The 26,910-nt window shown below is 45.8% G+C and overlaps 8 protein-coding genes across 8 annotated transcripts; 4 read left to right on the top strand and 4 right to left on the bottom strand.

Annotated features, from left to right (window-relative positions):
- Window positions 1-114: 114 nt before the first annotated feature.
- Window positions 115-1,269, bottom strand: N7462_005586 (hydroxymethylglutaryl-CoA reductase; the record flags this gene model as incomplete). Its single annotated transcript, XM_057077304.1, has 1 exon — window positions 115-1,269. One exon carries the CDS (start codon window positions 1,267-1,269, stop codon window positions 115-117), a length of 1,155 nt encoding a protein of 384 aa, XP_056932884.1.
- Window positions 1,270-5,093: 3,824 nt separating this feature from the next.
- On the top strand, window positions 5,094-6,828 carry N7462_005585 (cytochrome P450; the record flags this gene model as incomplete). Its single annotated transcript, XM_057077303.1, has 5 exons — window positions 5,094-5,259; window positions 5,313-6,166; window positions 6,231-6,341; window positions 6,422-6,588; window positions 6,654-6,828. 5 exons carry the CDS (start codon window positions 5,094-5,096, stop codon window positions 6,826-6,828), a joined length of 1,473 nt encoding a protein of 490 aa, XP_056932883.1.
- Window positions 6,829-10,227: 3,399 nt separating this feature from the next.
- Window positions 10,228-11,295, bottom strand: N7462_005584 (fungal specific transcription factor domain-containing protein; the record flags this gene model as incomplete). Its single annotated transcript, XM_057077302.1, has 1 exon — window positions 10,228-11,295. One exon carries the CDS (start codon window positions 11,293-11,295, stop codon window positions 10,228-10,230), a length of 1,068 nt encoding a protein of 355 aa, XP_056932882.1.
- A 905-nt stretch (window positions 11,296-12,200) lies between these two features.
- On the bottom strand, window positions 12,201-13,106 carry N7462_005583 (SDR family oxidoreductase; the record flags this gene model as incomplete). Its single annotated transcript, XM_057077301.1, has 1 exon — window positions 12,201-13,106. The coding sequence occupies one exon, from the start codon at window positions 13,104-13,106 to the stop codon at window positions 12,201-12,203; it is 906 nt and encodes a 301-aa protein (XP_056932881.1).
- A 1,076-nt stretch (window positions 13,107-14,182) lies between these two features.
- N7462_005582 (fungal specific transcription factor domain-containing protein) lies at window positions 14,183-17,719 on the top strand (the record flags this gene model as incomplete). The annotated part of the gene is made up of 8 exons (XM_057077300.1): window positions 14,183-14,760; window positions 15,299-15,460; window positions 15,522-15,798; window positions 15,853-15,947; window positions 16,009-16,589; window positions 16,644-16,763; window positions 16,829-17,110; window positions 17,172-17,719. The coding sequence occupies 8 exons, from the start codon at window positions 14,183-14,185 to the stop codon at window positions 17,717-17,719; spliced, it is 2,643 nt and encodes an 880-aa protein (XP_056932880.1).
- Window positions 17,720-19,027: 1,308 nt separating this feature from the next.
- Window positions 19,028-20,331, top strand: N7462_005581 (putative MFS multidrug transporter; the record flags this gene model as incomplete). Its single annotated transcript, XM_057077299.1, has 5 exons — window positions 19,028-19,123; window positions 19,186-19,315; window positions 19,372-19,617; window positions 19,673-19,720; window positions 19,775-20,331. 5 exons carry the CDS (start codon window positions 19,028-19,030, stop codon window positions 20,329-20,331), a joined length of 1,077 nt encoding a protein of 358 aa, XP_056932879.1.
- A 3,160-nt stretch (window positions 20,332-23,491) lies between these two features.
- Window positions 23,492-24,187, bottom strand: N7462_005580 (GNAT family N-acetyltransferase; the record flags this gene model as incomplete). The annotated part of the gene is made up of 1 exon (XM_057077298.1): window positions 23,492-24,187. The coding sequence occupies one exon, from the start codon at window positions 24,185-24,187 to the stop codon at window positions 23,492-23,494; it is 696 nt and encodes a 231-aa protein (XP_056932878.1).
- A 953-nt stretch (window positions 24,188-25,140) lies between these two features.
- On the top strand, window positions 25,141-26,724 carry N7462_005579 (MCT family MFS transporter; the record flags this gene model as incomplete). Its single annotated transcript, XM_057077297.1, has 4 exons — window positions 25,141-25,396; window positions 25,463-25,569; window positions 25,644-26,227; window positions 26,295-26,724. Coding segments are annotated over 4 exons (1,377 nt in total), but the record flags the coding sequence as incomplete, so codon positions are not given.
- Window positions 26,725-26,910: the final 186 nt, after the last annotated feature.

Here is a 26,910-nt window from a genome sequence, read left to right as displayed (position 1 = left end):
ACATCAGTTCACCTCAACGAAAATAAATTTATCCATCGTCGAATAATCACATAGACAAATAATCATATTGTTAGTGATTCAAACGTTTTTCTTGGATTTCCCCGTGTCTAACTATCAAAGTTTTGATGATTCACCAGACGATCTGGCGAATTTGCGATGACTAGCTGCAAATGTATTGTTGGTAATTGCCGCGACGGTACTCATGTCTAGAGCGAGCGCAAATGATGCGATTAAGCCAGCTAGACGACCTTTAGATCCTGAACCAGTACACCCAAGAAGCTCCAACGCTTCTCTCTGTGTGTCCAAGATAGTACCAGCTCCGACGGTTCCGACCGGGAGACTGGGTAGATAGGTTGACACGCTTAATCCTTTTGTTTGCGGATCAAATTCAACGGTCAAGTGGCTCCAGGCTGATTCTGCCACGCTAGCCGCATCTTGTCCGCAGGCGATAAACATTGCGGTCACGATGTTGGCTTGGTCAATGCTGTAGCCGAGCTGCCCATTCCTTGTAGCTGCCTCCTTACTATTCCGTACCACTTCGTATAGATCCCAAGTTGAACATCCTAGAACACTTTGGCAATCCTTTTTGGTGATAGTTGCCCATGCAATAACAGAAACCCCGCGCGAGTTTAAGATATTACCCCAAGATAGGTTTTTATCCGAAACTCTCTGGCCTTCGACAGTGATATTCTTGATTTTCATCACCAAGGCTGTATTGGAGGTCGCAAACTCATCACACACTTTTTGTGTGGCAAGTGTGACCATGTTTTGACCGGCGGCATTTCCACAGTGGTACTCGAAAAGGACATGGACCGTATTTCCCACAATTTGGGGTTCGAGCTTCATGAGGCGGGCATAGTTACTAGTCGACTGTGCAATTTGTTGAAACTCAGAAAAAAGGTCCGGAACAAGGTCGTAGAAGGAGGCGGCGTCTTCTGTACTAGAAAACCAGAAAACAGGTGCCCTGGTCATATTGTCTCGAAGTAGCTTGAATTGAACGCCGCCACTGGCATTGATGACTTTGCATCCACGCGCGCAACTTGCTACCAGTGTAGGTTCACAGGTCGCTAGTGGAGCATGGTAAATACCATCCAGTCCATTAGGACCTCTGATACTTAAAGGACCTGCAATGCCAACCGGGACCTTGACTGATCCGATACAGTTTTCAATCTTGGCATTTCTGGCTGTGCTCTCGTCCTCAACAATATATTTGAGCTTTGACTTAATCCCACTCAGTGAGTCAAGTGTTAAATTAGATGATCGAGGCATAATGAACAACAGCTTCGTGGCGAGGGGCGGCGATGGAGGGTCAAGTTAGCATGGAATATTAAGACGAAGGCCAAGTTAGAAATGATTAAGAATTTCAATAGATTGAATACCGCACTCCACCCAGACATGATTGACCACAAGCCCCCTTGCTTAAAGTAAATGTGAGAAAACCTGCTCATTGTACTTGAATGATCGATTGAGTTTTCCCAATGAGGTCCTATGATGTTGCATTTACCGCTTGTTTGAGAAGGAATGCGATCAAAAGTGAGATGAAATGAAGGTTTCGTGGCTTATTCACACATCAATGCACTCTCATTGAAGAATATTTAACATATCTCTGCATGATTAGGTTGTGTAACCTTTGGATTGCGATTCTGTTTTGAGATGAACGTCCTTTAAATCTTCGGTGGACTTTTTACTTCACTTGATAGATTTTCCATTTGAATGAGATACCCACACAGACGATTCAAAGCCTAATAAAATGTAGTCGACTTTTATATTTATTTTGACGCACTTTAGTTAAACAAAATGACGCCGAAAATGGGAATCTATTTCCACCAAACTATTGGCTATAAACACCTGGTGCTACATATGTTCGGTCTCTGCCTTTTCACCGCTATTTCTATTAGCGGCACTGATTTTTAGGTTTAGTGCTTCTTATACTTCATTCAGTTTGTTCAGCGCTGATTCTGGTATAAACCATGATTTTCGCGACGGTATTAATACGTCATTGTTTTAATCGTTGGTTCAAGTGTCTGCTATGACATATTTATTGACCAATAGGGAATTGTGGATTCTCATCGGATTTATTTACACGCTGGCCGCCTTTCTTTTTTATTTTGTAGTTGAAGCATTGATGCCACGATGGTAGCGGTCGTGAGTCAACTCTTTCTAGTTCGCCAAGTCGACTTTCATGGTTTTCGGCGCTTCCACCAAAGGAAAGCGAGTGTACGATCTAATATTGTTTCTACGTATCAGGACTGGGATGAGTGTATGCCTGATCGGAGATTCCCTAGGTAGGGTGGCGATGGTGCATTCGACTCGGTGGCGGAGACGAAGATCGGTGGTAAGAACGCGCGCTTCTACTTCCAGGATCGTAGTGGCCACTGTTCGTAACTCCGATAGTATGTGGATCAACTAGGTTTTCTGCACTATGCTCAGGTGTCTTAGGCGAGTCCTTCTCAAAGAGTCGTACCACACCGGCAATGCGCAGTCTACCACTAGTAAAGCAGTCACATCTGTTCCGGGAGCGACTATCTTAGTGTTAGAGAATAACTACTTGTACAGGGTAGAAAGCCTGTCGACTAGGTAGGAAGATAGACGTCAAGTAAGGAAGACAAAAACACTGTTTCTTGCTATCATGGATCTCTCCATAATCCTCAATTTATGTACAGGCTTCAACACTTTCCCACATGGCCAAAGCAAAGGCGATGGATCACATTACAACATGCGGTCTGACGTGGCCCACATGTAACAGAGGTAAGCAAAGGCTACAGGGGAGAGGGGCTCACGAATCCCTAATGGAAGGGCACCGAATCCTCAGGGCCTTGTAGGTCATGCATCCATGTTGGGGAGAAGTGGGGTTGTTATGACGGAGCCTGACCGACAAGGTGTCGAACTGACAACTGAGGTATGAAGTTGGGAATAGCATCATGTTGCAATATCATATGACACTAATGCTATAGTACTACTATTAGTGCCTTACACCGCCCCCCCAACCCTTCCGGGTTGTGGGTGCGCCACGCACAGACTGCCAACCACACACAGACTGCCAATTTTTCTACCACCCTATTTTTTGCTTCCCTATCCAACACCACTATCTCAATATGCCTAATTTCGACGAATCTCGTATGGCTGAGGCCTGCCTAGCTGCATCACGAGAGGAGAAGCCGAATATATCACGTTTAGCGCGCGAATTCGGCGTTCCTAGGCGTACGCTACATGACCGTGTTAAAAAGAGAACAGGGCCTAATTTAGCTAAACGCAATGCTAAACAGGCCCTAGAAGCCTATCAAGAAGAAGCCTTGATTCGCTGGATTCAATATATGAACGATTGCTATATGCCTATCACTCCTAGGATACTAGAAGCGTGGGCGAATCGTGCATGCCAACGCGTCGGGAAGCCGTCGGTTAGCAAGATGTGGGCGTATCGCTTTATTAATAGGCTTCCTAAACATCTTCAATTAGGGCCTACTAAGCAGTATACGAAGGAATCAAAGCGAATACTAGCAGAAGATCCAGCAGCATTACAGCACTAGTACGATCTACTAGCCTAAACGATTAAGAAGACAACGCTAGCACGTCTTATCTATAACTTTGATGAATGCGGCTTTCAACCAGGCGAAGGAAGGTCTAGAAACGTTATATCTACTACTACTACTACTACTACTAGTAGTAGTAGTAGTAGTAGGAAGGTAGTAGACCTTCCTCAGCTAAACTAAGGCGAAAATATTACGTCTATCGAGTGTATAGCTGCCGACGGGTGGCAGTTAGAACCCTGGTTTATCTTTAAAGGCAACGGTATCTTTATAGAATCTTGGTTTAATCAAACAGAGAACCTACCACCAAGAACTACTATTACTACATCGCTAAACGGTTGGATAACCGATAGTATAGCAGTTCAATAGCTTCGATTCTTTATAGAATCAACATGCGACCGTACGAAATCGGGTGAAAAACGTATCCTAATATTCGACGGTCACGGTTCGCATCTTACATTCGAATTCCTACACCTTTGCGAAGAGAACAATATCCTACCTATAGGATTCCTACCGTATACTACACATCTTTGCCAGCCGCTAGACGGTAAGCCGTTTCTAAGCTATAAGCAACACTTCCGCTTAGCGAATAACGACCACGCGTTTTAGGGTGGAAGCCCTATCGGAAGATCAGAGTTCCTTCGAATAATCGGTGATATTCGGAATAGAGCGTTTAGCTAGCGAATTATTCGTGAATCGTTTAAAGATCGTAGGATCTATCTAGTCGATATTAGAAAGGTTATTAATAGCCTTCCTATCCAAGATTACCTAGATCTTATAGCGCCCAATCTACAACCGCTTTATTCAAAATCAACACCTTCACTACTACCTATATCTTCTTCTAGTATCGACTAATCGCCGCCTAGATCTATACAGGATCTAGAGAAGAATCAAAAAAAGATTGCTAGATATCAACAAGAAGATCTTACACTAAGGCAGCAACGCAATCTTGATCGCCTATTCTATCATAACAAGATTGCTATAGAGAACCTAAATCTAGCAAACGATACTATTCGCAAGATTAGGGAAGCTCAATAACTACTATAGCGCCTAATTACTAAGCGCTAGGTTAAAACGTCGCTTAGCAAAATAGGGGTACTCTCTATTAGAGATACAAATCGTTCTATTGCTAAAAGAAAGGAGAAGGAAGCGGATACAGAGCGGAAGCGGGTAAGGAAGCAGTAGAAGAAAGCGTATAGAACATCACCACCACCAGAACCTACACAGGAAAGCTAGGCATTATTATATAGAGCAGAGGAAGCACGTCAGGATAGGCAGGGTTTCTATATAGATACTAGTGGGATGCAGTAGTAGATAGGAGAAATAGGAAAAAGTGTGTATCTGTGTGTAGTTGTGCATTCTTTGCGTGGCGCACCCACAACCCGGAAGGGTTGGGGGGGCGGTGTAAGGCACTAATAGATCTTCTGCTAGGATTCGCTTCGATTCCTTCGTATATTGCTTAGTAGGCCCTAATTGAAGATATTTAGGAAGCCGTTGAATAAAACGATACGCCTATATCTTGCTAACTAGTAGCTTTCCGACGCGTTGGCATACACGATTTGCATAATGATAAGTTTCCTTTGGAGGGCGATTTATAATCTCTACTTCCATCCGTTGCGCAAATTCCCTGGGCCCAAGATAGCCGCTATCACCCCGCTCTATGAATATTACTTCGACCTATTCAAACATGGCATGTATATCTGGGAAATTGAGAAGATGCACGCCAAATACGGTTAGAGCATGATCTATCTCATAAAGATCATCATCATTAAGTGACAGAAACAGGCCCAGTCATACGATTTAATCCACACGAACTCCACATCAAAGACTCATTCTTCTACGATGAGATCTATGCGCCGAGCGCCAAAAAGAGAGAGAAATACTCTCAGTTCGTAGCAGGTTTTGCTGCACCAGGTTCAATGATCGCGACAGTGGGCCATGAACATCACCGGATGCGCCGAGGAAAAATCAACAATTTCTTCTCCAAGCGATCTGTGGTGGCTTTGGAACCTATGATTAGGGAAAAAATCACAAATTTGATCACGAGGCTCGAGGAAGCAAAGACCGAAGGCACTGTGTTTCGCCTTAATGCTCTCTTTGCAGGGCTGACAGCGGACATTATTACCAAATACTCCCTCGGCCGCGGTTCAAATTACCTTATCAGCACCGCAGAGAGCAATGACCTCCAAGTAGCCGTCGATGGAGCATCGATGCTATTTCACACGTTGCGAATTTTTCCATTTCTCCACAGTGTTATAAATATGGTCCCCTCATGGCTGATGCAAAAGCTACATCCTAAAGCAGCCAGTTTTCTCAATGTCCGAAAATTCATCCATCAACAATGTACGGAACTCTTGAAAGGCCCATCAGGTGACACAACCTCCATACCGAGCATTTTTGACACACTTGTCGATCCCACGATTCCTAAGGAGGAAAGAACAGCTGGCAGACTTTCAGATGAAGGATGGATCATCCTCGCTGCAGGCATTGAGACTACCGGAAAGGCTTTGTCAATGGGGATGTTCCATCTTCTTAACGATAAATTACTACTCATGAGACTGCGCAAAGAACTTTCAGAAGTTATGCCTACTCCGACTAGCCATGCTACTTGGGCACAGATTGAGCGGTTGCCATTAATGGTGGGTGCTTATCAACACTACTGAGTAATCCTCCAAAGCTATTTCGGCCGACTGAGCAATATAGAGCGGTGTGATCAAAGAGTCCTTGCGGCTTTCACATGGTGTTACAATGCGAACACCTCGGGTTTCCCCCACGGATCCCTTGACTTACAATGGTCTTGTTATTCCCCCCGGGGTAAGATTCAGAGTCTACCCTAGCTCCCACTCTTAAGAGAGCTCTAAGTCTGATCAAATGCTCAAATTAATCTATCATAGACACCACTTAGCCAATCCACGTATTTCGTTCTTTCTGACCCGACTTTGTTCCCTGATCCCTACACGTTCCAACCCGATCGGTGGATAGAGTCCGATGCTGAGAGCAAGGGTCTGAATCAGTTCCTTGTGGCATTTGGCAAAGGAAGTCGTCAATGCCTGGGAATGAAGTAAGTAAAGATATCTCGACTTGTTCTACTATGTGTTTCTTATCTGACTTTCATGTATTGTTTAGTCTAGCACTCTGTGAATTGTACATGACCATGGCGCATATAGTCCGTCGGTTTGATATGGAGCTATACAATACAACGCCAGAAAGCATTAAGACTTACCGTGATTTGGGGCTCGGATATCCGAAAGAGGGAGCCCTCAAAGTTATGGCTAAGGTTGTGGGAACTGTCGAGTCCTAAGCCCCTGCCATATGTAAGGACGAGAGTGACACGTCATTGTGATGGCAAAACACTATATAGTGAACTATTCTAAGCGACGGACTATTCACGTGGCTTTTTATACTAGGATTCTTCAATCCAAAATACATGTGGAGCTCTTTTTGACAGTAAATACCTGATTCATAATGCCTTAGAAGAGGCAAGCCTGTACATCTACTGGTACTCGTGGGTGTGGGGGGCTCCGCACCTGTAGTTCCCACTGGCTCTCCCGGGAATCTTCACGCACGCGACGCGTAGTCAGGGACGAGCATGCCCTTCGTTCAGTATTATTTATCGATGACTCTAGGCTGCTTATAAGGGTCCCGATTGAGAAGCGACCTATCAACGCTTGGACCACCTCATCATCTGCCTATCCCATGGGGGTTGTTGGGCTGAAACCTTTCATGCCATGAAACTATTCAGATTCTGAGAGGGTATAGGAGTAAATACTGCAAAGTATAGGGATAACAGCGAGTAAGGGGATACAAGTACATGTTATAATGTTATAATATCTTAAGTTGTGACTCAAAATTGTTCTGAACTTCTTTGAAACAACATGTCGACGGTTGTGAGCTACTCTTGGGATCCGGAGTGAAACTAGGCAAGCATAGCTCCGGCAGTTCTACTTACAGTGATCAGTCCGGTCTGCACCGCCGAACATAGTGGGCGACTAGATGCGAATCCTATCATATGTTTAACCTTGCATTAGGCCTTTGCTATTTTAAGCGCAGTATAGGAGGTTTGCTAAAAGCTATTGTCAAGAAGGAAGATCGCATAATACGGTGAGACCTACATATCCCCGTGTGCGTCAGATTGTTACAGGGATACTCGGAACCTAGCGCCGTAACGCGCTAGACAGCGAGGTAGGGGATATTCAACATTCCCCAGCTTACACACTTAGATAGTTCAGTCACCCAATACATCACTACATTGAGCATCTCGTTCCATTGGATCCTAGCCTTCCTAGCCGATACCGTATCCTATTATATTGACATATTATCACCGCAGGGCGGGTTTTGTACTGGTCACGCTAATACAAGCGCTATACCGTACCTTACCACTAACGAAAGCCTCAGACAAAAGTTTGTCTCATTGGTGTGGCGGTGCAGGTATGTACTAAACTTGTATATGAAAATATCCGGTAATGTATTTTGAAGTGTAGAAAAATGTTCTAGTTACGATTTTTAACTTAGTCACTCCGATAAGAGCCTGAAAGCTAGTACATAGATCTTGATACATTGATTCAAATTATAGCATAATTGCCATCGCACTTTATACAACTGGCCTACTTATAAAGAAGCTACACTAGCCAGGGTGCGTATAACGCAGCGAATGTAGAGGGATGAGATTATTTGGGAGCTGGCGAGGACATTCTTAGGGCTAACATTACAATGTTTTCAACAGAGATTTATGAATATCAATTACTTAGCCACTCTTCTGGTTGGTCCGTGATCTAGTGCATCGCTGAGCAAGTTTGATGTCCTTCCAAGCTTGCCGCAGAGACGAGACACCGTATCTATACCCACAAAATGAGACCCGATATGTCTTAGAATGTTATTCTGGCTCTTGAAATCACGAAGCTCCTGTTTATCCCTTGGCGAAAGGTTCTGTCGAAGCGTTTTCTCTTTGGAATAGTTTGAAGACGGCTGTAAAGGCTGTTGTCTTTTGGCCTGGGCTCGGGTGAGAGGTTTATCGAGACTAGTGATTGGATCCAGACTAAGGGGTGTGGCCCTATCGATGAGACTTTGATTAGCGGGGCAATGGTGTTCTGGCATTATCTCTGTATTAGAGCATATGCGGTTGCCTGACTTGGAAATAGGTTGGGCGTTTCGTAGGGTTTCCTCTCCTCGTTCGCTTCGTATGCAGTAAAGCTAGTAGCAGGCACTTCCAAAATGTGAAATTCCATAGATACTTCTATAGCCCGGTCTATAGCGTTGGTCACGATTGAAAATAGGTTAGGTAACGGTAGCTGGTTAGCAACACTATCACGAGTCTTCTATGCATCGTTTGTATTGAGATCAGCCGGCTTGAGAGAGTAAGAACTATCGGTCTCGAAACGAGGGATGAATTGATCGGCAATAATTTGAAAATGAGACCCTGGATGTGCTCCGACGCCGAGTAATTCGGATTTGATTTCTTGCCCTTCCGGAGGGACTTCAAGAATATCCGTTTCCGAGTAATTTTGACTACAAAGTTGAGGCCTCTGAGCTTTGTAGACTTCCAAGGGTTCGAGGTTTCTTGGGTCAATGACATCCAAACCAGGAGTTGTTGGTCGCAAGCTGAGTGGAGAATTGGTTGCAGAGGAGCAGGGACTAGTTCTTTGTGCATGTGACTATCAGCAAGAAAGCTCTGCGTCCTGAGACATGCTTAAGCAATGGATACTTGGCATGAAATCTCTGGAGTTACATAGAGTACTGAAGGTGTAAATTCCGTAGACTCCGGTCCTCTTTATGATGCATGAAAAGATGACTCTGGAAGAATATCGGCAATGCTGACAAACACAGAATCTTGTCCATCTTGGTCAAGAGATGAGGTTTCTTGGCGTGAGATATAGATAGTTCTAAGGCATGGGACTGAAACGTTGAGCCCATCTACTCTTCCCAAAGTCACCCCTCTGTCCTTGTCATGAGTACCCTTTTCATTCCATATTTTATAGATAAAACCATCAGCAGCATCGGTTTCAATAGAGAGGAGGGATCTGAGAATATCCACCGGAGAGATTCCTATGGAATTTTGATCCGAAAGAGAGACATTTTCCATTAGGCGAATCGCTTTATTAATAACTCCAAGATCATGGGATTTTGGTGCTCAATTACACTCATACCATTAAGAATATGTGAGTCTAAATGAGTAAAAAGCAGCGTAATAGAGGCCAGAAAGCACTTGTGATCCATCGCTCGTGAAGATGGGGATCGATGGTAAGAACGATACACAAGGTAACGAGAAATGAGTTCGCGACAAGCCAAGACTGCGGCAAATTTGCTGTAAGTAATGTCGACGCCATTATTATGATCACCACATTCAGAACAGAGACTTTGCGCAAGATATGGCTGGTGGAGGAGGACTAGTAAGTAGTACTGGTGTATCTGAAGAAGAAGCCTGGCAGTCCTGTCTCCAACTTCACCCGCTTCCCAATCTGCATCATCTAGAGATGGAGTTAACCACCATTCTGATGGTAGCAACCGAGTGGCTCTCTTTAAGTGTTGATCAATATATTTTGTCTCGTCGTGATTTTCATGCCATGAAGCGTCCTCTATCGGAGTACTTATGCCACGTTGTGGTATGCGCATATTCCTAACAATGATCCGCCCAGCAACTGAGACATGGATCTGTTCCAAATACTGTGCAGCGGTTTTTCTTACAAAAGGAGGCACTGTTACATCATGAACACCATGACTCCCGGAGATTGCGAATGGAAGACCTAGCAAATGATAGAAAGCGGTCGCTATAAACTAGTCGGAACCAAACCGATTCCGCACGACTGCCGGCTGTCTCCGCGAGGAGAGAGAGACCCATTTGAGATGCAATGTTAGATGCCCGGCGATGGAGTGACCATGCTGACTGAAGATCACCGGCTGAGATGTGATAGAGCGCTTGTAGCATTAAGTTTTCCAATCCCTCCACGGATCCTATCAATTCATCATGGGCCATGACAAGCTGTGAAGCCAGATTGAAGTAGCGGCAAGATACATCGGTCACAGATCCTTTTAAGAATAGCTCCAGCTTTTCGCATGATTTGGCATCGAAATATCGCAGGCAAAGGGCAAGTTGGATCAATCGGCGTGCCAAAAGAATGGGATGGGCGAATGGTGAAAGAGGTAGGTCCCCAGATACTTCATCCAATCCTGATCTTCCAGAAAGGGGCATCTGAGAAATCTGGAGAGGTGACCTGAAGAGCTTGCTGCTGCTCAAAATGACAATGGCCACTGATGGATCGGGGAGAACAGAGTAAAGGAAGCCTGCGAGCGAAGGGCCTCTTGACAGCGCTTCATGGCTGACAGATGATAACTTTGGGTAGTAGTAGTCCTTTCCTTCGGACCGTTTGGACAGCACGAAAGAAAAAGACTTTTTGGTTGCAGCTGGTTGTTGTTGTTGTTGTTGTTTGTTGACCAGCCGGGTGATTAAGGCTTCGACATGATCAATGCGTTGGGCAATGTTCTCCGCATCACTACCTTTGTTCCCTGTGGGGTCTGGAGAATCCTGGCTGCCGCATGCAAGGTTATGATACTGGCAAAAAACACAGGTCAAGTTGGAGATTGGTCGAAACTCGCAACGCTTCTTGCGGTGTTTGCACTCCCAGCAACTGGACGTGCCTTTGCGAATTTTGCGTCGCTTCAAACCCGATCCGGAGTTTTTCAGGGTTTCGCCGGCCATGCGAGGTCCTCTATCGCCATGTCCCAGCTCTACATTGTCCTGAATAGGGTTCAATCTCTCTGTAGATCGTGACATTGACGGGGTGCGAATCCTTGACGATTGAGTGACTTGACGAATGCGAGGAAAAACAGGGAAAATAAAGAGCGGACATAGATTTGAGAGGGAAATGCCTATCAGCAACTGTAGACAAGCTGCCGCAGGTGTACGAGATCGGATGTCAATGGTGCCTTAATCATTCATGACTCCAAGGCTGGAACCATGCAGATCTCAGAACCCCTGCGTGGCCTCTGTACCACTGTGCGACTTCAGACAACCGCATAATCCTCGAACTTCTACTTCCAATCATTGTGGGCGTTGGATATTAAGGATGGGGATTACTTGTTACGGAGAAGTTCCCTACGAAGCACCAAAAGGTTCACGTTGAGATCTTCCTTTTCTGACCATGCACAGAAAACAGAGTTGTTAAAGGGTGTGAATGAGAGCTGTCCCTCATATACATTTTCTACCACGAGCAAGAACCATGACATAATTATAGCAAGAATTTAAATACTTGAACCAACAGCACAAGAGCAAAATATTTGGAAAGCAAATTGTCAATTCAAAAAAAGGTTGTAATGCGGAGCATGTAATGTAGGCAAGCTTATATCCTAAAGGAATGAGTACATGGGACGACAAAACAAATAAATGAAAACTGCTGGGCACTTCCGCCTACTCTGCTTGTTTAACAATTTCATAACCTAACTGCACTTCCTGCCTTTTGCTCGGCTAATTTAAACCAGGCGGTTATTTCAATTCCTAACTTGACAACTGCCAACGTGAGAAAATGTCAAAATAATCATTGTAATCGGCAATAAACGTCAAATTACATATAATGGAAGTAACCTCATAAACTGGGAATTTAGATATAACAGAAGAAAATCTGACAGGAGATACTACCGTTGCTCGATATTGACCAATCCAGCAGAGAGGCGGAGCTTTGTTCAGTCTTCTCGTGTGTATACGCCTGATCTGATGTCGGCAAGGAGGCCTGGCCCGGAAGGGATCCATCCAAGCTCTTCCTGAGTCTTCTTGCTCGAAGACGGGTTATCGAGGCTCACAGGGAAAACCGCAAAGCCGCCATCGAAATGTTCAGAGGCCGCCTCAAACGTTTTAGAAACTGCTGGAACACCAGCAGCTTGACCAATAGCCTCTGAGATATCCCTCATCGGGATGCCTTCTTCAGCCACAGCATGATACCTCGCACCGGCCCGGCCCTTCTCTAGAGCCAATCGGAATAATCGAGCAGCATCAAGGCGGTGGACTGCAGGCCATCGGTTGAGCCCATCTCCAATATAAATAGATTCTCCTTTTGAACGTGCCACCTGGGTAATCATATTGATAAAGCCGTGATCATTTTCACCATGGACTGTAGGCGACAGACGAATGGCGGATGCCCGAACGCCCTGAGATGCAAGTACATCTATTGCTTGTTCCGTGGAAGCACGAACGTTCAGTGGAGATGACGTGTCAGCCCGTTTGTCCTCGGTGGCCAACTCGCCTTTTGGGAGCATCAAGGTGCCTGATGCTATCACCAAGGGGCGATGAGATCCTGCCAGGACCTCCCCAAGAGCCGTGACAGCCAGCTGTTCCACTTTGGCGTTCTCTGCGAATTTGGTGAAGTCATGGTTGAATGCCAGATGGATAACGCCATCAGAATCAGATACACCACGCTTGAGCGCATCAAGATCTTCGAGAGTGCCACGGATCACATCCACGCCCTTTGCTTCCAACGCCGCTGCCGACGTTTCGGATCGTGCTAATCCAAGGACAGTGTGGCCTGTATCGAGAAGTTCTTGCACCACAGCCTGGCCGATGAATCCTGTAGCCCCAGTGACAAAGACACGCATGTTGATATCTAGTAAAGTTGGTTGAAAAACTGTGTTTTGAAAATCAAGAATTCTTTTTTGCTAAAGATCTTATTATGATGTCGAATTCTGCCTTTTTATACGCTCTTTCGGAGACATGATCGATCCGTCAACCGACGGACATAAAATTGAAGATTTCATTAAGTCCATAGCCCGTGGAGCCAGAAGGGTGGTCATCTCACCAGGAATACGATTTAAGGAAACTGCTCGTCATCTCTCTCCGCCGTTTTTAGTGAATCTAACAAGAGTTACACGCGGTTGCCACTAACAAATACGAGCAAAGGTAAGTGCATCCGTGAGGCTGGCCAATCAGGCACTCCCGCCCCCGCCCGGAGTTAAGCGGCGAATCTGCCTGAACGACACCAGGGAGAATCTCCCTTTCCATTTCCTTGCTTGATTTTCTTTACAGCTAGTCTGAACTGTTCGATCAGCAAAAAGGGCATGGATTCAATCCGATCGGGTGCTGGCGAAAGGAGCTTTCGACGGCGCCGTGCGCACACTAAATCACGACGCGGTTGTCGGAACTGTAAGCTCCGTCGTGTCAAAGTAAGGTTTGCTCGGCTGTAGGCAAATCAAGCAACTAATAATCTTGAAGTGCGATGAAAACCAACCACAATGCACCAAGTGCCAAACGTTTGGTGTGATATGCAATTACAATAGACCTCATGACCTTGATCTGCAACCAACATCACAAAACTTTCTCACGAAGATCACAGCCGACGGTCCCTTTGGTCAAGTTATCTTTAATACGAACCCCACACCAGCTATACTGCGGCCTGTAATACATGTTGGAGATGGTCCTAGCTCCTTCAGAATGGACGCTGATAGCTTAGCCCGCTTGAATCGATTTCAAAGCCATACAGTGTATACGTTTGCTTCTACTAGCGGTAACAAGATTTATCAACAAGAAGTAATCAGATTTGCCATCGAGGTGAGGAAGCTCCCTTACTCCTAACTACTGCCTACTGAATTATAGGGCTAGCTGACATATTAGCTAGTATCCGTTCCTCATGCACGCGATCTTAACTCTTACAGCGACACATGACCGGCACTTATCTATGTCCCCCGAGACTGCCAAGCTATCCCTAACGGAAGCATATCACTGGTCCCGAGGTGCGGCCTTACTTAACAAGAAACTTTCAGTCCCTATTCCTCCCCAGGATCGCGATGCTGTCTGGGCGGCTGCTGCTATGCTGGGGATCGTTAGCATGACATCTCTCGAAGCGGCAACCCCGGAAGAGGCATGGCCTCTCAAAACTTTGGAGACATCGGATTTAAATTGGGTAGACATGTCTCATGGCAAGGAAGCGGTATACAAAGCCACTAATCCTATGCGACCCGACAGCGTCTTTTGGCCTATGAGGGATGAGTATCTTGCCATGATGGCTAAACCATCATTGTACGAGATACAAGACATGCCGCAAGAGCTTGTCAAATTATGCGAGCTCGACGAGCTGTCAACACCAACCGAAAGCCCATACTTCAACGCTGTCTCCCTCTTAACTCGACTGTGGTACGTGGAATGTAACCAGACAACGATGGTGCGCTTCCTCCAGTTTTTGAACTTTATGGACACAAAGTTCCAGCTTTTGCTACACACCAAGGATCCTCGCGCGCTTTTGATACTTGCGTATTGGTACGGGCCGATGTGCGGGTCCTTGTGGTGGGTTGCAAGACGGGCCAGATTGGAATGCCAAGCGATTTGTATATACCTTGAAAGATACTACGGAGAAGAGGGGCTGATCCAGAAGATGCTAGCGTGGCCTAGGATGCGATGCGGACTTATTAATTAGACTTGTCAGCTGGAGACCACTTCACGGAGCTAACGACCAGAATGAAACTGATTATTCTGAATGAAAACACGGCCGAATAATGGATGCCCCATTTGTCGTTCCGAAAAGGGACAAGGCGCCCGTTGATGCACGTGACCGGTTAATTATTTCCCGACTAGTCACTTCTGGTCGCCGAAGGAGTCATCGTCGCGCATTGCACTTCGTATGCAAGACTGGATCAAATTACGGTCCTGTATACAGGAAAGCACAAAATAAATGACGGAGGACTAATTACCGGAAGCGTGAGTGGGATTATCCTGAACCCAGGCTACCGTAACCATGAGTGGGCGAGGTTCGGAGATTGTCTTTAGGGCGGAAAACATACCAATTCGCTTCTTCAAGGCATGCCGATGGTGCCGTCGGCAAAAGATGCGCTGTGATGCCCGAAACCAAGTTCCATGTTTCCGATGTCGCTCAACCGGGCGCGATTGCATCTTGGATCCCATTGAAGATACCCGCCGACGAAGTGAACGCAGAAGAAAGACTGTCACTCCCGCCCGGTAAGTAGAGTAACGGAATTTCCCAATCCCTGATCTTCGCCTGCTATATAGCTTACGTTACCCAGCTACAGCCGTTCAACGGTGGCATCTCCACTCGATCAGCGGAGTGGGTTTCATACCCCGGTATCGCGAGAGCAGGAGTATTCTCCAGTTACGGGACAAGATTCTACCTTTGATACGTCCATCGATTCGCTCCCTGATTCTTCCGCATTGGGAGATCTGAGAAGATCTCAAACGGCAGATCATCATGGCCCAGAATCGCAGCATCTCAGCCCAAATGATATGATCGCTCCGGTGTCAGCAGTTCATTCGATGTCCGTGAACTTGCTTGATTCCAATCATGTAAGTCATGGAAATTCTTGAAAGTACCGCATTATCTGATTTTTTATCTGTCAGATATTCATGGACAATTCAAGCAAAGGTGACGGTCGAGGTGATATTATTGCCCGTGGTATCGTGAGCGAGGAAAATGCCAGGATTATGTATGAAAGGTATGCACCATGAACATCTGAAATCGAATACTGTTTGAGCACTATTTAATACCTTGAAAAGATTCATCGGCGGAAGCAAAAACTTTTTACCGCTCTTCGACCCCATCCGTGATACATTTGACTCGATTCGGTCACGTTCGCTATTCTGTTTCACGGTCATTATCTACCTGGCCAGCCGTGCTGTAATTGATCTACGCAGCGACACGCACATGCAGCGCGTATTACAAGACGAAGCCCAGAGACTTGCAGAAGACAGCTTTTTCGAGCGCCCAACCAAACTTGAAACTGTACAGGGAATGATTCTCCTCGCTGCTTATTCAGAGAAAACCTGGTTCTCAACCGCACTCATTTTGCGTACAGCTTTGGACTCTGGCTTGGAAAAATCCCTGGATACGCTTCTCTCTCAAGAGAATCTTCCTCGAAGCTCCCTCTCTGCTTCCATGGCTGATCGTCAGTTGGTTTGGCAGACGCGAACCTGGCTGATCAGCTTTACTTTGGAACTGGATGTAGCTTCGGGAACTGGCCGCAAATCGCGCATTGGTGAAGTCGATGTCATGAAGCTGCGGAAATTTCTTGACTATCCCCTTTCCTTACCATGTGACATGCGAACAGTGTGTATAATTGAACTTCATCAGCTTCGAGGTTTGTACAAACACGAGTCATCTGCTTCGAGTCTTTTGCTAACATTCGGAACAGGTCACTCGCGCATAATAATCGAAAACTCAACGACAGTTCGCGAGATAATCTCGACCGAATTACCTACAATAATGACCAAGCTACAAAATTGGTGGACAACATGGGATGAAATTCACAATAGTAAGCTTTCCAGAAAGGGAAACTATTCACTTTGGAAAACATCTAAAGCTGACGGTCGAGAAAAGATAACGGGTTCCATGCAGGAGCATTTCAGCGAAGCAGCCTGAAGCTCATGCTTCTATATGCTAGGATCTTTGTGCTATGCGCTTCATTGGCGCGCATTCAAAAGCTACAGCCCAGCTCCTCCAATTTTGAAACAGAAGTCATTGATCAAAATGTTATGAATCTTTGGAAATCTCTCGTCAGTACCATCATGGATCAATTAGCTTTCCTTATTGGCGAGCCCTCATATCGCTGTCAATTTCCTTGGGCTCCAACCTATCCAGCCTTAACAATTGCATTTGTCAGTAAGTTTATTCTTTCAGCTTTTCGACATTTAAATATCGGTCAACGCTAAAGTATCGCCAGCTACATTTGCACTGCGCATTGCGCGATGGCGACCAAACTTGATTGATCAGGACTTACTTCTGGAACGGGCAGAGAAGATATGTGATTTTTTGAAGCAACCTCCCTACCCGGACATTCATCGCACCGTTTCTATATTTGTGAACTATGCCCGTGCCCTCATTGCTAGCCAACGCCCGCAGAGCCATGATCGGCAAAGCAACGATGGCGCAGAGGGGCTCAATGTGTTTGAACAAGGTGATGGGCCCGTGCCATCTTACAGGGGTCCAGAAAGTCCTATGCAAACTGCCCCTCCTTTGGCACACTTGGAAGATCCTCGGTATAGTAGAAACGGCACGGCTATCCCGAATGATAAAGACCCAAGCATGGTCACAATGCCAGGTGGCGATGCGCCTGCGACAACCAGACCGCCTCTTCCAAGACTACCTGATACGATGGATGTCCCGACCTGGACCATGTCAAACTCCATCGCGGACTCATTTGGCCTATTCGAAGAGGGCCAAAATGACATTTTTGATTTCTTGCCTATGATGCCCTCTATCCCCCAATAGAATATCAATACAATTATTTTGAATTATATGCCTCGTGCTTTTTCAAATGGGTTGCCTTTGTGTAGTTGAAAGTCCATGTTCTGAGTTACGGGAGATGGTCCGTAAGTGATAGTCGCTGTGCGCCAGACCAAAGCATATGAGTATGAGGGGACAACGGGTAGTTCCAGAATTGGGCCGCAACACAGAGAAAATCTGTCATAATTCACATGAAATCGCACGCTAACGACCAAGAATCAACGAAGGATCCATCCAAAAGCGTGTAAAGGGCGGAGATCCAGGCGTCGGAGACTCTTACCACAAACCCGGTGCCTGGCCGGCGCCGGCTACGAACTGCCCTAAAACCCGGCCCCGTGTCGGGCCCGGTTCTCCAGCCTGGATTTTGAACTACCGCAGCCACGTTATTGGTACATTGAATGGGCTCAAACATAATAGCTTGCAACACTATGCATGGCCGTGGGAATCTAGACGTCGTGACTCAGGTTTCCCGTAGATTTTTTCGTCTCCACTAATTACTCTGAACTAGCGAAACATTGTTTTATAAACGCACTTTTTCCTGTTCTCTAGGAACTGTTAGAGACATGGCCGATCGATCTTCTTTCCTCTTTTCTTTTATATTAGAAAAGTCTGCTCTTTACATAAAGCAATCATGAACATAGGTTGTTTATTTGTACCCGGCATCATGAAATCTTCTTCCGCTTCAGGTGTGGTTGGAACAGAATCCCGGTTCTATTTGACGGCGCCCCTAACTTGACTTAGACACTGAGCCTCATTTTGATGAGAAAAATATGACTGTTTCAATAAATCCCGGAAGTCCCGAGAAGGATGAGAACTATACAGTAATTCATTTATCCCCGGAAGAAACGCTCGTCGAGTTCTCTCCTGACTCAGCTGCAGACCCGAACAATTGGCCTCTTGTAAGCATTTCTTGGTTATGATTCCTATGGATAAATCCGCGGCAATTCAATGAACTAACATATATGGAAAACCAGAAAAAAAAAGATATACAATGCAATTGTGTGTCTCGTAGTAGTACTCAACAGCGGTATCTCATCGTCCCTCCCTAGCAATGCAGTCCCCACTATCATGCAGGACTTTGGCCTATCAGGAAATGGGCAAAAGGTCCTCCCAACGGCCATTTTCTTGATTGGGTACTGTGTAGGACCTTTGATCTTCAGTCCACTCAGTGAGACTATTGGGAGAAAACCGGTTCTTTTCTGGACTTTTAGTGTATTTGTTCTCGGAACACTCGGCTGTGCTTTCGCCCCAAATTGGACATCGTTGTTAATTTTCCGAGTCGTCTGTGGCACCATGGCTGCGGCTCCACAGACAGTGGGAGGGGGTGTATACGCGGATCTCTTTTCAGATATGAGAAGTCGCGGTCGAGCCATGGCCCTGTACATGTCGGTATGTGCTCATTAGCTAAACGCATCTTCCTCACTTATCAATCATCGCTAATTTTGGGACAGGCTTCGAGTTTTGGTCCAATCATCGGCCCAATTATCTCTGGTTGCTCCGTTCAGTACGGCTGGCGTTGGACTTTTCGAATTGACTTGATCCTGAGTGGTCTCACTTGGACTGGACTTTTGTTCTTTTCTGGTGCGTGGTTTTATATCCCTATAACCAGACTACTGGCTGACGAGTACTTGATTTAGAAACTTTTTCTCCCGTTTTATTGAAGAAACAGGCCAAGAAGCTAAGGAAAGCATCTAAATCTGACCATTACTTTGCGCCACAGGAGTTAAAGAGCTCAGACGCGGCCTTTACTTTAGCTCAAACAGTGACCCGGCCGCTTTCCATGCTTGTGTTTGAGCCAATTATTCTCTTCACTGCAATTTATATCTCCCTTGCTTGGAGCATGGTGTTCTTTTATTTCCAGGCTTATCCCATTATCTTCGAAGGTATGCACTTATCTCGAACCCTTTACAATCGGCGACGAAGACTAAATTCTATAAGATACCTACAACTTCAGTGTCGCGACAGTATCTCTGACGTATATTCCAAGTATGTTCTATTAGGAACTAGCCTTGAATCTTGACCATAGCTGACTGTTCATAGTGGGTATCGGAGCCGCATCATCCTGCATTTTTGCTCTCTACTACGATATTGCCTATGAAAAAGCCAAAAAACTTGGGAAGAAATGGGCCTCAAGCCCCGAGTTCCATCGACTACCTCTGTCTTGCACCACTGGACCCTTGCTTACCATCAGTCTATTCTGGCTCGCATGGTCCGCCAAATCAAGCGTTCACTGGATAGTCCCCGTCTTGTCTGGTCTTGTGTTCGGTCTCGGATATCAGACAATCTTCATCTCGCTGCTGACATATGTCACGGATGCATACCGAATCTACTCAGCCAGTGCTCTGGCTGCGTCAGTAATAATGCGCAGTATCGCCGGGGCGCTTTTCCCACTTGCTGCAGACCCGCTTTATGGGAATCTCGGGGTTTCTTGGGCCACCTCAATACTTGGGTTTGCTAGCCTCGCTTGTATTCCAATTCCATTCGCACTACTCTACTATGGACCTTGGATTCGGAAGAGAAGCCCGTTCTGTCAGCGATTGATGGAGGATGATATACTCAAAGCACCGAGTGGCGCAAGAACTCCTGAGGAGGCCTAGAGTCTGGACGAAGTTTACGACTAATGATGTTCAAGCATTGAACCTTTCCGTTATTACCATCTATATCTATGTTGACATATGCATTGCATCCCATATGGGTGTTTACGGGACAATATGAATTTTTGAGATGAATTTGTCATCTTGCTGGTTGATCATGTTAAATATCTCAGTCTCTAATGATTATTCATAACAAGTCCTTACCGTTAAATAGAGTGAATTCATGTTTAATTATTCTCTTAAATCTGTCAAGTGGTCCCGACGTCCGTTTACCATTTCCTGCCCGCAAGCTATATGGCATTATTTTATTAGCCGAAAATGACGCAGCTAGGAGCTGTTTCTTGCGTCTTTTCTACTGCGTGATTTCGTTCGAATTCTATTCTCAAGCAATTTGACCTCAACAGTCTGAACCCGGAGATGATCTGATGGCCAGTTTTAGTTTAGGTTAGAAAGCGCTATCTAGGGACAGTATAAGTTTCTTAAATTAACATCGAAGTCACCTACCTTAGGTAGTGATCTCTTTCCAATCGGCTATTTTTCTGTTCACCGGAATTTTGCCTTGTTTGCACTTGTACAACAACCATCCAATCGGAATACTCCACTCGAGGACCCATTGGCATGGACGCATGGACGACGGCTCCTCGGGCACATTCTTTGGATACAACCGTACACTCTGATAATTTCCTTGTCATGAATACTTTCTCTAGATCCAATGAGCGCTTGGTCACCAGCCGTCACTCTGGGTCTGCGCAGACGAGCTCAAACACTTCAGACCGGCTCATAGTGAGACCGAAGAAGAGATCAGTGGCGTGAGTCTGTTCTAACGGACATCGCTCTTTCTAACTGACTTTGATCTCAGCTGTGATCGATGCCATAATCAAAAAATTAAATGTTCTGGTGCAATTCCCTGTTCTGGATGCCGAAAAGTTGGTCTTGGAGCTCAATGCCGAGTGGTTTTCCGAGACCGCAAGATAAAAATCAATGAAAGGTTTCCCTGCCTGTTTCCGTCGATTTCCTCCTTTTCGGTGTCAACAGCCCGTATACCAGAGACTCTTTCCTAAGCTTGAAGTTATACTAATTCATTCTACGTTCAGCCTTTTGGAAAAACTCATTCAAGAGAGCGATGAGCTTCGGCTTCTTCGGGCTACTTCTGGTACTGATGCAGGCTATGCCAATACCGATGCCGATGCTTTCCCGGGGTCTCAGGAGCCAAATTTAAATGCTGACAGATCCCCGAATCGAATCATATCTACTGACCCTGCGTCCCCAAGCCAGTTCTCCGACTCAGCGGTGCACGCAATCTGTGCGAACGATGCAGCATGTACCACCTTTGCCGCTCGATTACGACGGATTTTGAGAGAATCCGATTCATTAGAACAGGTTCAAGATCCAACATGGAATACTTCCGAGATTACTTCCCTGATCAGTCCAATGAATCATGAACTACAGTGGCCCAGTTTAGTGTCCGCTCGCTTACTGGTAGAAACTGCAGTGGGCCATTTTGCACCCGTTTTCCACTTGATCGCAAACAATGAGACTCTCGACATGCTTGACAGTATTTATGATAGCGCGAACTTTGATCAGCCAGTATTGACCTGCAAGTTTTTCTCTCTCTTTGCTCTCGGACAAGCTTTGTCCATGCCGGAGGACTACTCCATCACTCCGCCCTCTCTGGCCGGCTCGGCTTATTTCACCCGAGCTCTTTCTCTTCTTCATTCATTTCCTGAGCGACCCACTGTGATATATATTGAGAGTGTGCTTTGTCTTGTGAGTAATTGTTTTACTTTTGCATGGCTACTCAGTCAAAACCAGGATCTGATCGCAGTGTGTTCTTCACAGGCGCTTTTTTATCAGCTTGTGAATCGCTGCTACTCAGCCTACATGCTGATAGGGAATGCGATGAGGCTTGCATTGAGTCTTGGTTTGAACCGTGCTGAATTCCAGTCTTCAAATGCACTGAAAAGACAACATCACGAGCGTCTTTGGTGGACTATCTACGTGATGGATCGTTTCTGGGGAGCCAGATTAGGGCTCCCGATGCAAATCGATGATGAAGATGTATATCTTCCTTTTCCAACTGGCCCACTTACAGGGTATCCTGGAGATGTCTCATACCATCTGGCTACAATACAGCTCGCGAGAATTGCCGGGGAAACGACCCGGGAAATATACAGCCGTAAAAAATCAACCAAGAGCTTTTTACAAACGGAACAGAGACTTCTTGTTCAACTTAGAGACTTGGTGCGATCTCTTCCAGAGGATATGAGAATTCAAAATGACCGACCGAACGGAAAGCACATCATCCTTTTGCACCTTCAATTAAACTATGTAGGTCTTTTGGAGTCGTGTCATTACTAGGTAGAGCTTGTCAACTAATATTACCAGTGTTTAATCTTGGCTGTGAGGCCTGTCTTATTACACGTACTTGCCGCGAGACACACTGCTTCCTCTACCGAGGCATCGACCTCTGGCCTTGCTCTAGCGTTAACTGATGCTTGTGTCAACACAGCACGTCATTCCATGAACCTGTGTGTGAAGGAATGGACCCAAGGTGGCGTCTCAAGGATGAGCTACTCTTTCCCAGCATTTGTCTTCTCTTCGGCAATCATCTTGATGATCTCAGACCTAATACCAACCGAAAGTCGTGGTGACATGAGTTTGGCTGAAGCTGGAGTAGAAATTTTGAATTATTTGAGACTCTCACGCAATTTTGTAGCAAGTGCGCTTTATTATCATGTTCGCCAAGTCTGGGATTGTGTTGCTGGCTGCTCGAATGGTTTGGATTCTCTTCCTCCCTTGTGATCTAACCCATCAATCTAATTAATGAACAGTCAGAAACAGGTGCTCAACGCCTCAAAAAAATCATAACGAGCCTCAAAATTCTGAAAATCTTTCCTCGAATGTGTCCCCCGAGAATACGAATTTTAACCCGGATTTAGTGCTGGGCGAACCTACAATCCAGACGTTTTTGAACCGCTCTTGGAATGATGATGATTACGGAGCAAGTTTTGAGGACATCGATGTATCATTTCTAGAAGATGGAAATGTCCATAGCTAGTCAATCAAAATTTGACCCCAAATTTGAATCTGGCCTTGCAAATGCGTGCCCTCAAACCGATTCGTCTAATCGCTAGGATCACAAGGAGCATTGAAATTCGAAGACCTAGACGAATCTTTTTGAACGGATTATTGAATACTTCATTATCGAACCCGTTAGATCTGTATACTTGGGTCCGCTTATATCGGCAGGTATGAGATCCTCCCCATTTGCAATAAGGGCATCAACGAGGGTACAGCGTCCCGCGTGATGGAATCCGAGACGCTCGTAAAGTTTTATAGCAGTGAGGTTGTCTGATTTGACAATGAGACACACTTGAGCGGTGTCTGGTTGGGATCGATAGGCTTTAATGAAACCAAAGGTCTCCTGGCAAAGCCTTTTTCCAAGCCCTTGGCCCCGGAATTGAGAAAAAGTAAAGAGACTGAGCATTTGCCAACGTTCATAGCCATTTATAGTACCTGAAGCATTTGCTTCCTCGAGCGTGCAGTTTTGTAGTGATAGCTCATGGGTAAGAGGCCCGCGAATGGTGACTTGACCTACCCACTCAGCATGATGTGAACCTTGTTGAGTATCGTCTTGGGGACAAATTGTGGCGCAAATAAAAGTTTCTCGTCCATCAGCAGTCAATAGTTTGATCCATTCGGCGTCAGTAAATGCAGACTCGATCTCGTATGTGGACGAAAACGAGGCTGGAGAGGCCAATAGCGCCTTGAGTCGAAGGTCCCGATATTTTCGGGCTGACAAGGCAATATTTTCAGTCTTTGAGATGCGAAAGAAGCAGAACTTCAAGATGGGATCCATCATAAATACTGTCTGCATAAGGAGAGAGGGGATTAGAGATGCTGGACGTCCAGAGGGAACTACCCAGTCTTTAAAATTCAACTGCCCTTGATTGCCAGTTGGCCTTTTTTCATCGGTCGGCCAAAGTCTCTATTCCCGAGTGGGTCTTTTCCACGGACAATGGTCTTCAATACCGGCGAAATTATTTTTGCCGGGAAAGCAGAGAATATTGCGGTTGAGAAATAAACGATTTTCTTTGAGAGTATAGCATGGAAAGCTCTAAAAAACCTCCATTCAGGGAAATGGAGCTTGGCTGAAATGCCGCTCAGGGGCCATGAATTCCGTTCATGATTTGGTTGGTCGCATTGCTTCGTGTTTCAATTGGGTGATAAAGAGCCAAATTGATGATGAATTTCAGGCTTCTTCTGAGACAACTTATAATCCAAAAACTCTTCCAGTGAATCTTCAAAGGCAGCTGCAAACCTCCAAAATGCACATCCTTGCGTAGTGGTGTTCGGGAAAATGTTATGTGTCTTCCAAAATCTCACTCCTGAGCCACTCATAAGAGATTGAGATCGCGAAGTTAGCTATATAATATGTTCTCGAGTCGTTTTGATAGTGAATTCATTTCATTTGATGTTATGAGCAAAAGCTTTAGATGGTTGTAATATCCGCCAGAGCTACTCAAGTTGTATTGAAATTAAAAGCTGCATCATCTTCCTCTTGTCATCAGGTTGCCAGGGACAAACCAAAGCCTTCAAGGGGACTCTGTCAATTTTATTCTATTTTAATTTTTTTTTTTCGATTCTTGCACTTTTGTCGGTGTTTGGAGATTCTGCTGCGCAATTGACGGGACGGCCGTTCAGGAACGGCCGAGCCGAGCAGACCAACAACTCAGATCAATTAAATAAAAACTGCGCTGTTCCCATTTTGATTGCGCACCCACTTACTTTCCTCCGTGGCTTAATAAATAGCTTTATCGCTTTGGTCAATATTTCCTTTCGTCCTCGAAAATGGTACCTGGTGAAGACCCCTCTCATGAACTCCCATCTACTGCACCCTCAGAACACAGTACTCTCCATGAGAAATTCGCAAATGAGCTTCAGAAGGATTCAGAGTCCCATAAATCTGAACATTCAAGTGATGCTCCACCTGATAGGGGCCTGCAGGCCTGGCTGATGCTGGTGGGCGCATGGTGTGCATTGTTCTGCACGTTTGGCTGGATTAACAGTACGTGGACCAAGCTTGAAAGGTACATCAATGTCCTCAATCCTAACTTGTATGGATAACAAACAGGTGTGGGGACATTTCAGAGCTACTATGAAACGACGTTGCTTCAAAGCTACTCAGCAAGCACCATTGCATGGATCCCCTCTCTCCAGGTGTTTTTTATGTTTGCTATGGTAGGATATTTCTCGATATTTACACTCTCTCGAGCCGTGTTACGTCAATTTTAACTCTCGTTCTTATCTCCCAGGGCCCTATCGTCGGTCGTCTCTATGACATATTCGGTCCAAGTCCTGTCCTTATCGGAGGCTCCTTCCTCCATGTCTTCGGTTTGATGATGGCCTCCATCGCTACAAAATACTATCAGCTTCTTCTTTCTCAGGGTGTCTGTAGTGCCATGGGTGTTTGCGCCATCTTTCAGCCCTCAATGAACTCAATTCCCAGCTGGTTCAACAAGAAGCGCGGTGCTGCATATGGTATCGTCTCAACGGGGTCCAGCATTGGCGGCGTGATCTTCCCAATCATGATCAGTCGGCTCATCAATGAAATTGGGTACCCCTGGGCAATGCGTACAGCGGCATTCCTCATGCTTTTCCTCCTGATCATCGCGATCCTCACCGTCCGGTCACGGGTGCCCCCTAAGCCTGTCCGTCTCAACAGGGAGAGCATGCTCCGCCCTTTCACCGAGATCAAGATGCGTCTCGTATTCTTCGGCTTTCTTATGATGACGTTTGGAATCTTCATTCCCATCAACTACCTCGTGATCCAGGCTATGCAGTCCGGAATGAGCGCCAATCTCGCCCAGTATCTTCTCCCCATGCTCAATGCAGCAAGGTGCGTACCATGTCAACAACCATAATATATCTTTAAGAACAAAACCCTGATTCCAGCTCCCCTACAGTCTCTTCGGGCGAATGACCGCCGGCATTGGCTCCGACAAAATTGGCCCATATAACATCCTCGTCTGTGCCTCCTATCTCGCAGGCATTGTCACTCTCGCGCTTTGGATCCCAGCCACTAGCAATGATGCTATCATCGTCTACGCCATCCTCTTCGGCTTCTCCTCCGGCGCCTATGTGTCCCTTGCCGCGGCTTTGGTAGTCAAAATCTCTCCCTTCCCCGAAATTGGCTACCGCACTGGCCTGCTCTTCCTGTTTTCCTCCATCGGTGGCTTGACTACCAGCCCGATTGCCGGTGCAATCCTTTCCCACGATCACGGCTCTTACACGGGCATGAAGGTTTTTGCTGGAGTGTTCCTAATTGCTGGTGCTTCGCTGGTGCTTGCCGCACGGGTCTATAGTACTGGACCCGTGCTCTTAGCCCGGTTCTGATTTGAGTTTCGTCGACGACTGTCGTTTTCAACTCTACCCTCCTCTTTTCTCTCGATTCTTGATTACTTAATACCAAATAAATCAATAAAAACTTACTACAAACTGAGAGCTTTCTAGAAATAAAAAGTGGTCACATAACGTCAAAAAATAGAAACACGCCAGAGGAAGACATTCAAAGTGAGAAAT

Source organism: Penicillium macrosclerotiorum, assembly GCF_028827735.1.
Source record: "Penicillium macrosclerotiorum strain IBT 26536 chromosome Unknown utg000006l_segment0_segment0, whole genome shotgun sequence".
Classification (NCBI taxonomy): Eukaryota; Fungi; Ascomycota; class Eurotiomycetes; order Eurotiales; family Aspergillaceae; genus Penicillium; species Penicillium macrosclerotiorum.
Note: the sequence above shows the minus strand (reverse complement) of the source record. Positions and strands in the feature narration are given on the sequence as shown.